Source organism: Protopterus annectens, chromosome 8.part0, assembly GCF_019279795.1.
Source record: "Protopterus annectens isolate FY-2018-M chromosome 8.part0, PAN1.0, whole genome shotgun sequence".
In the NCBI taxonomy this organism is placed as follows: Eukaryota; Metazoa; Chordata; order Ceratodontiformes; family Protopteridae; genus Protopterus; species Protopterus annectens.
In genome coordinates this window covers 1567543740-1567557635 of record NC_056741.1, presented here as the reverse complement: position 1 = coordinate 1567557635, position 13896 = coordinate 1567543740, and the positions used below count along the sequence as shown (strand labels likewise).

The 13896-nt window shown below is 38.8% G+C and overlaps 1 protein-coding gene across 1 annotated transcript in view; it reads right to left on the bottom strand.

Moving 5' to 3' along the window:
* LOC122808514 overlaps positions 1-13896 on the bottom strand; it is a 1519214-nt gene that overhangs the window by 1346435 nt on the left and 158883 nt on the right. The window contains exon 4 of the mRNA XM_044079469.1: positions 10850-10982. Coding sequence (XP_043935404.1) covers positions 10850-10982 — 133 coding nt within the window. The remainder of the gene's footprint in view (positions 1-10849; positions 10983-13896) is intronic.

The window sequence follows — 13896 nt, the reverse complement described above, 5'->3', positions numbered from 1 at the left end:
TGTTATGAATCAAAAAGAGTTATTTATAGAAAGGAGAAATAAAAATATAAAAAATAAGGATATTTACACTTGTAGTACACAGGGAGTAGTATACATATCTATTTGTCAACAATGCCAGGCATTTTATATTGGCAAAACTGAGAGAGTGTTCCGAAGACGTATTTATGAACACTTATATGATATCAGTAGGGCCAGAGAAACAAATGCACTTTATAAACATTCAAAAACTTGTGAAGGAGCCAATTATTTATTTTTCGTGTTAGAACAAGTGAAACCAGATTTTAGAGGGGGTCCATGGGAAGTAAGACTAGAAGGTAGAGAATTGTGGTGGCAGGTTTTCCTTGATGCCAGTAGGAAACCTGGTTTAAATGAGACTATTTCCATAGGACCTTTGTTAAAATTAAAGTACAATAAAGTATAGTTTTTACATTTAATTAACAAACATATTTATTATATTACACAACATCACCAGGATTTTTAATTTAGTTGATTATATTTATAATAAATATTTATTATATTTATTATATTTATATTTATATTTATATTTACATTTATATTTATTATATTTATATTTATTTATTATATAAATAATTTTAATAAACATATATATGGTCTGTCATTAAATGGTGCTTTTAGGAATTTAGGTGCTTTGTCAGTTTTAAACACTAGAGGGTGATCTACTAAAAGGAAAAATATACTCATTTCAGCATACTTATTTAGAGACATAAAAAGTGTAATATTCACAGTTTTACACATGGATTTTACATTTTAATAACTTATAAGGTCATAAGCATACACAATTTATTTAATAAATGTTTTTAAAGATGTTTTGAAATAAACGTATGGTTTTAATAATAAATATTAATGATGGTAATGAATATTTATGAGGTAGTAGAAAATGATTTGTTAGTTTGAATTAAATGAGCCTATTATTATAGGTTAATTGTTAATTAAATTGGTATATAAAGATGTAATTAGAGTCTTTAAGTGTATCTGATGAAGTCCTAATGTTTTGGGACGAAAACGCATGTTTGGAAATAAAAGAGCGTTAATATACTGTTCGCTAGACTTGAATTCATTTACGTTTTTTGGAGACTGAATTCGTGGTTGTTTTGCCTCTTAAGCAACTCCTTTGTGGATTATTGTTTTTTTTTAGAGTTGTTTCATTCTGTTTGTGGATTATTGATTAAATAGCTGTTTCTTGTCATCTCCATTTGAACCTATTTCACATTTTAAAAGCCTTTTTGTTTAAATGAAAACCCTCAAAAAACATACCCAGAACACCCCCATAACCTGTTAACTTAATACAAACACACAAAACTATGCACACCTTCATATAATGAAGTGTTCCCTCCTAGAAATAACAATTGCTCTAAATAGACAAAGGCACTCTCTGACCTAAATTTAAGGTTATCCATGCTAAGACTCATATTACTGCCTATTCTCCTGCTTAGATGAGTTGCTGTCTGTTCTTTTATATCTTTATTCTCCTCCAAAATGTGAAAAAGCAACTTGCATGCTTTCAGAAAGCATTAACTTTTATCCTTAAAGAAACCAATGTTCTGGCTTTTTATTATCCTATAATCAGCTTGTCTTCATAGGAACACAACAGAAAAAAATGTAGCCTTCAGCTACAGACTCCTAAAGACATGCTGAACAATTACTGCTGAAGAAAAATGTTTCATTACATTTAATGATTTCTTATTTACTTGTTTCCACTTAAAATGTGTCATTAGATTAAGCTAGAAGTCTTACTCCAGGCATTCACAAATGCAAAAGTAACGGAAAACATATCAGCTCTACACATATTATCATATGTCTACTTTTACATCCCATCCCCACCTCAACAACACAAGAATACAGCTTGTTAAATTAATCATGCTTTTGTGTAGCATTATTTTCTCTTTTTGCATTGTAATGCCTACATTTCTTAATACTAAAAAAAGGAAGAACAGAATAAAAGAGAAAGAAAGAAAAAGGGCATTGGTTTACTCCAGCATCTTCATCATATACAACAATAACTGACATTGCCCCACCACAAATGTAATTTATATCATCAAAAGTTTTATAGAAATATTGTTAAGAACAGAAACTGTTTTACTCACAGCTACCTTCTTCCTTGTCCTTCCCTTCCCCTTTATGTCCTCACAAACATTAATGACATGAAGTGAGGCAAATGCCTTTCAGTCCCTCCCAAGTATAATTAGGTTGTGAAGAATCCATTCTTTCCCATTCTTTCCACTTGCTCCTGCACAGCTATATTTCACAAATCCAGTTGCTGTTTTGTAATCTCATATTTATCCACTATTTTCCATGTTGCTAGTGGCCTTCCTGTTCTCTCCATCTCCCAACTTCAAACCCCGGTTCAATTCCAAAGTACTACCGATTCTTCAAGTAAATGTCTGTGCTTTTCTCTGTCTCTCAAGCATTTTACTTTGGAAAACTTGAAAAGGTTTCACTGGCAAAGTCTTTCTATGAGCTGTATTATCAAAAGAATTAAGAGCACAGTCCCTTTCTGCAGGATGGCTCACTTTTTTGGACAGACACTTGCATTCCCTCCATAGCCTGCTCTGCATCAAAAAGATGACTAATTCTCCATGTAGAAATATTCTGAAGACATATGGATACATCAGATTGAATCCCATACCTACCTCTCAACAATACCTGACTGCTGGAAAAAATTGTTTCTCTTCTGCCTGGTGTACAGTGAATAATCATTTTCCACAAACACTCTGCTGTCTCCAGGTTTTAATATACTTTGCCCTTTTGCCACAGATTTGGCAGGATCAACTTTTTCTGCTGGTAGGCATGCATCTTTACTTATACAGGTCTTGGTTGCTTTCTCTTGGCCAGGTTTGGAGCATGCATACGATGTGCCCTTTTAAAAATCCTGCTGTGAAATTCCAGTCCAGTTGTTTATCTGTGCCTTCATAAAATTAATACAGTCTGCTTTTTCCAGTTTCTTTGGTACAGCAAAAAATCTCAGGTTGCCCTCGAATTCTACAATTTGTTGAAACAGCTCTTTTTGAGCAGCATCATACTCAGACAGCCTTTTCCTCATTTTAACCTCTAGTTTTTGCAGTTTTATCTGTTCATCTGAATAGCTGTTTAAAGTCTCTTCTGTTTTTTTCCAGACTTTTGTTATTTGAGTTGTTATATTCCTTCAGTGTTACGCTTATTTTAATCATCTCTCAGCACATTTGATTTCCCTCTAGTTTACTGGAAGCCATGTCTTGCCTCAAAGCTGGAGTGTAAACTGCTTTTTGCTATACAGCTGCTGGATTCTTCTCAGTCAGAGTTTTCTCTTCACCTTGTCTAGTTGATTTTCTTTTAAGCTCTCTAATTTTCTTCTTTGCTGACATCCATGTAGTGTACTTACTAGCCAGTAACTGAGTTTATTAAAAGAGGCAGAGTTCCTGGCCCTTTTCTTTCAGTTTCTTTTTTTGCATACTGTGAGAGCTGAAGTTAAGCTGTTGATCAGCGTGTAGCCATCTTGTGAGTCTGAAAGTGGCTTATTATGTTTAGAATAACAAAAACAAATAGCATGAGATAACCATCTAGACAGAGTTTGTTTTGACGCTGGTTGTTACTTCCTCTTTTGTTCAAAGGAGAGAAACATCTGATTAGCTTTCCTGAAGGACTGAAATTTGTCAAGTTAGTATCTTAGCTATCTGTGGGAATCCATAGTATGAAGAATTTTTCCCTTTTATTTTTAGGCTCAGGAAAAAAGACTGGGAAATTAGTAGACTGAATCAAATTAAACTCAGAGATCATTGTTGGCATAAAAGGGGGATTAGTTTTCAAAGCAATTATGGCCTTGTGGAAAATGAGGTAGGATTGAACTCACCATAATAGTCTGCAACTCAAATACTCTCCTAGCTGAAGTCAGAGGAACTCATAAAACCGTTTTCCATGTTAAGAACCTAAAATCACCTGACAAGCTGCTTCAAATAGACAAAAAAGAGAACTTTTCAAGTGCAAAATTAAGATTCTAAGATCGAGCCACCTGTTTTCTATATAGCCAAATATGTACGGCTACTTACAAAAACTGCTTGACTTGTGGATAATTCGACAGGGCTGCAGGACAGCAATACACACAAATAATCATGAAAAAGAGGTGGCCATTGCTTAAGAGGGTCCTAGTTTGTTGAATGTCACCAACATGAAATCTTTCACACATATGCACACGATTTCCCAGGACCAATTTTTTAGTCTTCTTCAATACCTGCTACATGTCCTCATTAAAAGGTGCACAAAATGTATCATGATTCTTTCATCCAGGCAGTCAACTGAAGAGCTTTCACGCTGGGGTCTATCAAATCAAACAACTCCTGTCTTGCATGAGTAATTCCAGTCTGTATGGAAGCCTGTGGTTCATACGTTCATAGGTTGGTACTAAGCTATCGGCCCTATGGCCAGCCTAGCCATAACAATTCCCTGGATATTTTTTCCCGCAATATTTACTTCCCTGGACCCCTGTCCAGCAGGGAGACTGACATGTTCCCTGGAGTGAATTTCCTATCTCCCATCTAATCATCAAGGTTCCTTTTGAAGAGGGCTAAGGAGGCACTCTGCTTGACATGTATGGGCAGTCTATTCCAGATTATGGGGAGTCTCTGGGTCAGGAACCTATCCCTCCAGCATGTTTTGTTCATTGGCTGGTTTCAAAAGAAGGGAGAATCACTGTTGCCTGAATCAAACAGGGATCACCACAACAATCTTTGGGGAGCTGTTCTGGATCTTTAGAAGAACCCTGCATATCAGAGAAAATCATGGAGAACCATAGAGGAACATTCCCAGCCATGGGAATGAGAAGGCATCTGTCTTCCAGGTGTGTTTGCACGGAATCCTGGTGCACAATTTCTTTAGTTGTCTGTTTGTAAGAGAACGCAAACAGATCTACTTCAGGTGTTCCATTCAGTTGGATTAATTCTTAGAAGACCCCAGGCTCAAGTTTCCATTTGTGAGTGTCTGGTTCTGCTGCAATGCTTTGTTCTGATGGAGCATATGTATCTTTGCAGAGATGCTGCCTCCTAGGATATCATAGCATGGCTGCAAAAGAAATAAGATCTAGAACCCCCCCTCCTGTTTATATATCATATCACTGTGATGCTGTCTGTAAAAACTTGCAAAGGCCCTGGAGACCAAAGAATATTCAGGACTTTCAAAGCATTTATTACTTCCAACATTTCTTAAATATATGAGTTTTTGTCTGATTTGTTAGATATACATACTTTCTACTTTCACTCCTTTTAAAACCACTCCCCAAGAGAGGCCTGAATCATCTGCTGTAACAAGCTAAAGATGAAGTAGACAGGAGAATGGGAGACCTGGATTCTGAGAGGTGCTCTACCAACCATAGAAGCTCCCTCCTTGCGTCCACACTGACCTGAGTTGCCACTGAATTTTTCTCATGTGACATCTGGGCAGGGGAATCACAAGAATCATGAAAGCCTTGAACACTAGAATCCTGAGAACTTCCCTACAATATGCTTAGTTTTCAGTGAAAAACTGAGGAAGAACTTTTGGAGTGTTTCTACTTTGTCTAGGAGAACTAAAGGTCTTCCCAGGGCAGAATCTAAAAGACATCCCAGGAAAACAATTCTGTGAGATCGGATAAGAGAAGATTTCTGAGAGTTCACTTGAAACACCAGTCTGAGTAGAAGATTCTGAACTCTGAACACTTCCTAAAGACTCTTGGCAACTGGAAAAGGGTCCTGCAAGTATAAGGCAATTGTCCAATAAGGAAAAATGTGAATGCCTTGGAGTTTGCAATAAGCAACTACTGGAGCCAGACACTGCGTAAATAACATCATAGCTGCAGGTTTGCACATTTATATATGCCCAGTTGAGTTTGTTTGACTAAGTCTACACATGGTCAACTTGCTCTTTGGAAATATATATAATAGGATATGGTTTGTGTCCACAACTTGTAAATGAAATAGTAACACAATAATTAAAAAGTTGTCATGCCTGTTATACACAGTGTGTTTTATCTGCTGGACAAGGAAGAAAAAAATAGATTTTCTTACAAATTTTGAGGCGAATGGAGATTGCAGGTCTATATTATCTTATCAAAAAGCTGTTCCATCGAACAGCTATCTTCATCGAACCCTAAAACACAAAGTCCCATTACAGCGAACATCCAAATCAGCGATTTCTTTCCCTGGGAAAGAAATTACCAGCCCTAACACAAACTACACATCAATTTAAACATTACAAAGTCGAGGGCTTCACCCCCTCACACCTCCAAATGTGGGAGGCTGTGCCCCCACACTCCCCCTTACTAAATATACCAACTCCGAGATTGCACTACAGTGGGGAAAAGGGAAAACTTACAAGGATAGCCAAGTGATTTTTTTCCCAGGGGAAGAAATCGCTGACTTGGCCATTCGCTGTAATGGAACTTCGCTTATTAAGGGTCGATGAAAAGCCATTCAATGGAACGGGTTTGTAGACATAATATAGACCTGAGATTACTAGGACAGAATTGTTAACACTGGGAGGGTGAATCTAAGTTTCTGAAAAATGAACTTTTGTTACTTTTATTGCTGGCTACTTGTGAAAAATAATTAAGTATAAATTGGCAATTAGTGCAAATGTATCACACACATTGACCCCACAGAGATAGCAAACCTGCTAGTGGATAGGTTTGGCAAAATTTTCACTCCCTTACCCCCTCCTAACTTACAGAAAACCTTCCCTCAAACTTCTCCCCACCCTACATATCTGAAGAGCAGGTCCTCAAAGCCTTGCCCAAGGCTAAAAACACAGCCTCTATAGGACCAGACAATATCCTAGGCTGTTTTCTAAACAGGCTAAGACATAAACTAGTGTCACTACTGAGTACCCTTTTCAATCATAGCCTAACCACAGGCTTTGTTCTTGCAGAATGGAGAACAGCAACAGTTATTCCCCTCCATAAATGTGGCCTAGCAACAGATCTGGGGAATTACAGACTCATACGCCTGACCAGCCTCAACTGCAAAACCATGGAATGTATCATTATGGACCTCATAAATAAAGACATAGGTGACCTCCAAGCCCTGAATCCTACCCAATTTGGCTTTGTGAAGGGCAGATCCTGCCTGTTAAATTTGGTGGATTTCTTTGAAAATGAGACCAAGGCCATTGACAGAGGGCAGATCTGTGCACACAACATACCTTGACCTGAAAAAGGCATTCAACACAATTCCACATTCAGGCATTACTGATAGGTTCATAGGTTGGTACTAGGCTATTGGCCCTAGGGCCTATACAAGCCTAGCCATAACAATTCCCTGGCTATTTCTTCCCACAATACTTACTTCCCTGGTCCCCTGTCTAGCAGGGCAACTGACGTCATCCCCAGGGTGAATTTCCTATCTCCCATCTAATCGTCAAGGTTCCTTTTTATGAGGGCCAAAGAGGTGCTCAGCTTGACATGTATGGGCAGTCTATTCCAGAGTATGGAGAGTCTCTGGGTCAGGAACCTATCCCTCCAGCACGTGTTGTTCATTGTGATGACCATGTTTAGATCCCTGGAGCATGTAGCTCTGAGGAACTGGGATTTCTTTAAGTGTAGCATGTCCAACAGCTCTGGGTTTGATATGGCCTTGTATGTTAAGCAGAGATCGCCTCTGAGTAAGCGATATGCGGCAGAGTATAGCTGGAGTTTTTTTAGACAGTCAGCATAGGGCATCTGCTTTAGGCCTGTGATTCTTTTAGTGAGGTATTTCTGTGGCCCTTCCTGTTGTTGCAGATGTCTTGTGAGGCACATACCAAATGGGGCATTGTACTCTACAATGGGTCTAATGAGGGATGAGTACAGTGGGATAATGACATTGTTTTTTCTGGATGAAAAGCCCTTACTGATGAGGTGTGCCACATAGAAGGATTTCCTAACTGTTGTGGCGATGTGGTCATCGGAGGTGAGACCACTGTCCACCTGTGTCCCTAAGTCCCTTATCACACTTTCAGTGTTTAGTGTACTGCCACTTATGTGGTAATTCATGGGTAGATGTTTTTTTCCCAAAGGGGGTAACTATACATTTCTTGGCATTGAGCTTGAGCCCATGGCTCTGGCACCAAGCACCTGTTTCTGTAAGGCCCTTTTGTAGAATATCCACATCATTTGGGGATTCAATAATGACTCCCAGTTTGCAGGCATCTGCGAACTTTGTTAGTCCTTTAGTCCCTTAGTGCTGGCCTGTACTTCAGAGAAGTAGATGCCAAACATGAGCGGTCCCAGGACTGAACCCTGAAGTACTCCACTTGTCACTTGTCTGGAGCTGGATTTTGAGTCGGCTACTTTTACAGTGTGGGTTCTGTCAGTAAGCCAGTTGGCAACCCATCACGTAACGTAGGGATTAATGCCCAGCTTAGTAAGTTTATCTATGATTCCAGAGTGGGGGATGTTGTCAAAGGCCTTGGCGAGGTCCAGATAGGCTGTGTGGACCACCTTACCCTTGTCCATGGCTCGGGAGACTGATTCGAAGAAGTCAATCAGGTTGAGGAGACAAGATCAGCCCTTTATGAAAGCAAACTGGGTGGAGTCCCGTGTTTGAAGGTTGCCAATGTTTTTGTTTGTGATAAACTTAGCAAACTGAATGTAAACTCCTTCACTGGGTTGCCAACTGGCTCACAAACCGGACACAAAGTATCAAAGTGGGCTACCCCACATTAACCAGCAGACCTGCTATCAGCAGGGTGCCACAGCGGTCATTGCTGGGCTCCCTACTGTTTGAAGTATACTTCTTGGAAGTTTAAAGCAAAACTAAGGGGCTGTGGCTGACCAAGTTTGTTGATGACTGCTAACTAGGTGCAATCACTGAATCCCCAAATGATGTCAGTATACAACAGAATGGTCTTACACAGACCAATGACTGGTGCATTAATCATGGTCTCAAACTGAATGTGAAGAAATGCATCATCATTCCTTTTGGCACAAACAAAGTCCCTTCACACTATCAAATCAACAACAATACCCTAAGTACCCACGAAGCTGTAAGGGACCTGGGATCACAAGTTGACTGCAACCTTTACTTCGACCACCATGTGTCTACTGTAGTAAGGAAAGCTTTCTATGCAGCACTCTTGATTAGTAAAGGCATCCCCTCCAGAGCAAAATAAGTTATAACCCCCCTATATTTGGCACTTATGCAGCCCATAATTGAGTATAACATCCTGTATGGATGTACCATACTAAGCAACTGCAGCAATTGGATAGACCTCAGAGGTTTCTAACAAAGAAGATCAAGGAGCTCCAGCATATGCCTTACACAGACCATCTAAAGTCCCTGTCACTATACTCTGTACCATATAGACGTCTTAGGGGAGACTTATGCAATCCAAGTCCCAAACCTAATGAACTTGCTGCATATCCATAAATCAGATGGGACTAGGGCTACCCGATCCAGAGCCTAAATATGGCCTGCGACTTAAATAGGACATGCTGGAGGGACAGAGTTATCTCCCAGTGATTGCCACATCTTTGGAACAAGGTACCAATTCATATGAAACAGAGCACCTCTATGACACTGTTCACAAGGAACCTAGATGGGTGGATGGGGCACCATAAATTCTTATTGGGGATAGTGCCCACAACCCTCCTGGACATGGGCTGTAATCATTAAATGCAATCTTGGGTACTGATGAGCATTTCTATGGTATTACATTGGGATGAAACAGCTAAGCTTAAATTGACCTCTGGGTCGATAGCCTAGTAATCTCCTAGGATCTTATGATCCTATTAAGGTAATGAGCTATTAACCAGCTGTTTACTGCATTCCAGGATTTGATTCTCTCTGCCACTCTTTGCCTACTGTGTGGCTTTGAGCAAGTCACTTAACTATACAGTGCTCTGTATGTTTGCTGGGAAAGTATGCTAGGTTCCTTACTGGTCTTCTGGACCTTATGCCTATTAACAACCTATGAACTAACAAAATAATTTGCTTGAACTGAAAAGAATGCCAATTATCTGCATGATAAAAAAGGATAAAGTCCTGACTATTTCATGCATCACCCAGGGCAGATTAATGACTTAGGCAATGGAGGACCTGGCAAAGGATTGTGAAAGTGAGCTGCTGATAACAGTTTACCACTCCAATGAGCAAGGAGGAAGTCTAGTGCACGGCAGTGATGGCATCTTCTGAGGAAAGAAGTGTCAGACATACAGCATTAGGAACTGAGGATGAGCACTGAGAGATTTACCATCCAAGCTTGGCTTATAGTTCTATGCACATATGTGCAGGACCATGTATGTACACTGCTGAAAGAGTGTAGCGGGAGAACCATTTCAGTCATCAACAGATGGATTAGGGCTCTAAACCAAAAATCCTAAACATGACATGGGTGATGCCACCCAATGACATGACTCTTTTTCCAAGCCTGGATAAGATGGGGTTACAGAAAACTATCTCCACCAGAAGGAGCAAGCCCACCCTAGGGAGTGATGTGTCTCAAAGCTACAGACTAAGAGAGAAACAAATGCATTGGCACAGTGTTTTGCACAGGGCTTCATGGTTTGACAAGTCTGGAGCGGAAAAAGGATGCAGAAAAAGGAAGTCTTTTCCAAGTGCATTCAGACACTTCATAAATAAATTTATGTAGCAATAAATATCTATCTCACCCTAATGATAACAGACAAAGAATGGATAAAACTATGAAACACCTAATGAATTAAATGGCATCTCTCGCACAGGATTACTATAGCACAGTTCTTTTTAATGGAAACTTGAATACAATATCCCATTTTTATCACAGCATATGGTAAGACTATCCTTTAAGAATGTCTACTTTCCAGCATTCGCATACGTCTGCATCTAACTAATGTTACACTTAAAAACAAAGAAGAGTCTTCTATACTAACCTTCCAGAAATGCATCTACAAAATCGTGTTGGAACATAATGGCACCCAAAACACCTGATGGTCCAAAGTGAACAAAATGTACTCTTTCAGTATTCCGCACATGTTTGACTGGACCCAATACCTCTTTAACAATCTGGATAAGAGCACAAAAGATGTGATAAAAATATGAAGCATAAATATAGACTACATTTATAGTGTTATAAAAGATGAGCAAAGTGCATTTGCAAACTTGACATTCCTGCAGTTGTCCTACACGCAATAATAACATAACTACATCTTTTTCAAAAGTGTGCAAACCATGAATAAGAGCAAAGTATATATTTTAAAGTATCTTTTTAAAACTATGCATCTGTAAAACATTTTGGAAACTGTCTTAAACATTCTAGAAAGTTAAACCACTATGAATATTGCTTGGTGTTTCACATCTGATCTGTCAGTGAGGCATACTAATTGTTAGATTTGAGGCTCCTAAATGCATAAAATTGCAATTCTCCCATCTGATTGCTTGAATGCAAAAAAATCGTTACAGATTGCCTGAAATGTTCAACATTTTCTTTCTAAAGCACTTTACTGCATGCAGAACAGCCAAATAATGAGGTTTTATTTACTGCTAAGGCATTCTGAGGATACATGTTAAATTAAAATTTAGAAAAAAATTGATGTGGATGAAATATCTAAATATCTTTGCCAAAAATGATTCAAAATACACACCTTTTTTCAAAGTATGTCACATGATAATATGCTGTGACTGTGTTATATTTGCTGAAATATTACATTACCTGTTCTGTGCAAAAAAAAACCTTGTCCATGTGTTTAAGCCTCTTTTGTGCCATATTTTGCACTTTTGTCTGATTAGCAGAGATAAACAGACAAGAAGGTCTTCTGAACAATAGATGCTGATATGTTTATTGGGCTTCGGGCTATTTCACTGTAAATTGTAAACCCAAAATATTTATTTTTTTCTGAAAAGCTGAAGGAAGTGTCCCAACATCTATTAATAAATGCAAAAGTTCTGGCTCAGACATGAGGGTTTTTAACTGTTTGGAAAAACACACCGTATGTCTTCCATGACAACATTTTATAATGGTGAAGCCAGAAAGTTATGACAAAACTGTAGCAGACCTATTATTATATGTCAAAAAATATTATGTAACCAGACAGAGAGGAAAAGAAAGAGTGCACCCACTTGCACCTTTCTAAAAAAAACATTCATGCAGGCTACTGTATATATTACAAGCTTTGAAGCTTAAGAAGTTTGTGCTTTAACAAGGACTACAACATAGTTTTCACCACTCTGCCTGCTCTACCACTAAGGAAGTAAAGCAGCTGAGATCTGGTCATTATAGTGGAGCAATCATCTAACTATCTCTACCCCCCCCCCCTTTATAATGCAAACATGATACACACAACTAGACAAATGACAACTTTATACTGTCACTTTTTTGCAAGGTTAAATGAAGAACTGCTGTGTTCAGCAGAGGAATATTGTCCTGCAGCTGCACCGAGGTGATATGTGTTGCTTACTTCCTCTATTCTCATGTGTGTGCAGTATTGTATTATGCTATAAACAAATGCACATATTATTTAATGATAAAGTCGGGAAAGTGTCAGTTACACATTACCAACATAGAGCTTTACAGTCATATAAACAAACTTAATAGAACCTTAAAAAAGAATATATGTATAAACATTTGTTACAAAAAACTGAAATGCATATATAGGCATTTATATATTAAAATATAACACACAAACACAGAGGAATGTATTCCGCTGAAACAAAACAAAACAAGTAATAAGGTTACCTACATAAATGCAAAAAAGGATGTTGTCAACCTTCCAGTTAGTGTCAACTCCATCAAGGGCAGGTTTATGAAGTCCCACTTAATATATATATATATATATATATATATATATATATATATATATATATATATATATATATATATATATATATATATATACACACACACACATATACACATACACACACACACACACACACACACACACACACACACACACACACAGTTAGAAAGAGAAAGACAGATTGATGCATCAACAAGTATAAGTATTCATTGACAGTGTGTGCATGTCCAGGTGCCCAGGATGTCGCTGTGCCATATATGATTCTTCCTTATATAGTAACTATAACTGTGTTACTATATTAAAAAGTCTCAGAGTCTACCTGTGGGATCTGCTTCCAGATAAGAGGGGGCTCACTGAGTTTGTTGCTTGCAGGCAAGTATGTCTGTCTAATCCAGGAAGGGTCTGGACTGTGTGGTCGAGTGTGTTGTCATTCTTGGAATTTAACAACTGATATTGGTAAGTGGTCAGAAGTGTGCAACTGATCACAGGTCTGTGGTGTAAGTGTGAATGCATAAATTGTGGTGTGCATGTTTCTGTCTGTGTTTGCGAGATGGGTGGTCTAGGAGAACAAGGTGTGTTTCAGTTGCTGACAGGAGGATGTCAGTGGGTATGTTATGGCAGGATTTCATGGGAAGAAGTGAGTGATTAGTTGCCTCCAGTGTGGGTCTTCTGCTGTGGGTTTTGTTGTGCCTTCAGAAATGGACTAGTGGGAGATGTGGTATGCATTTAAAAGGGGTGAACTATACATGCTTCAGACCCTTTCCCTCACTGCCACTTGCTCTAACTGGCAAGTGCTCTAACGCCTACCAACCCAATTTTTGTGCACTACCACTAAGCTATTTACTCCTACAGCCCTGACCCTAACCCTAAAGACAACTCCCTAAACCTAAAATCCCCCACCCCTTTGTAAACCTAACTATGCAACAACTCTCAATCACTCCCTAAACTTAAAATCCGCTTTCCCTCCCTAACCCTAACTCTAAGCCAACTCGATTTCGCCCTAAACCTAATATCCCATGCCCCTCCTTAATCCTAACTTAGTGCTCACTCCTGGTTGCTACCTAAACCTAAAACTACCCTCACCTCCCTAAATCTAATGTCCTTCTCCCAGTTTCCCTTTCTCATTTACCACTTCCACAAGGCTGGCTTCACTGCTTGCAACTGTTGCAACAACTGTGTCC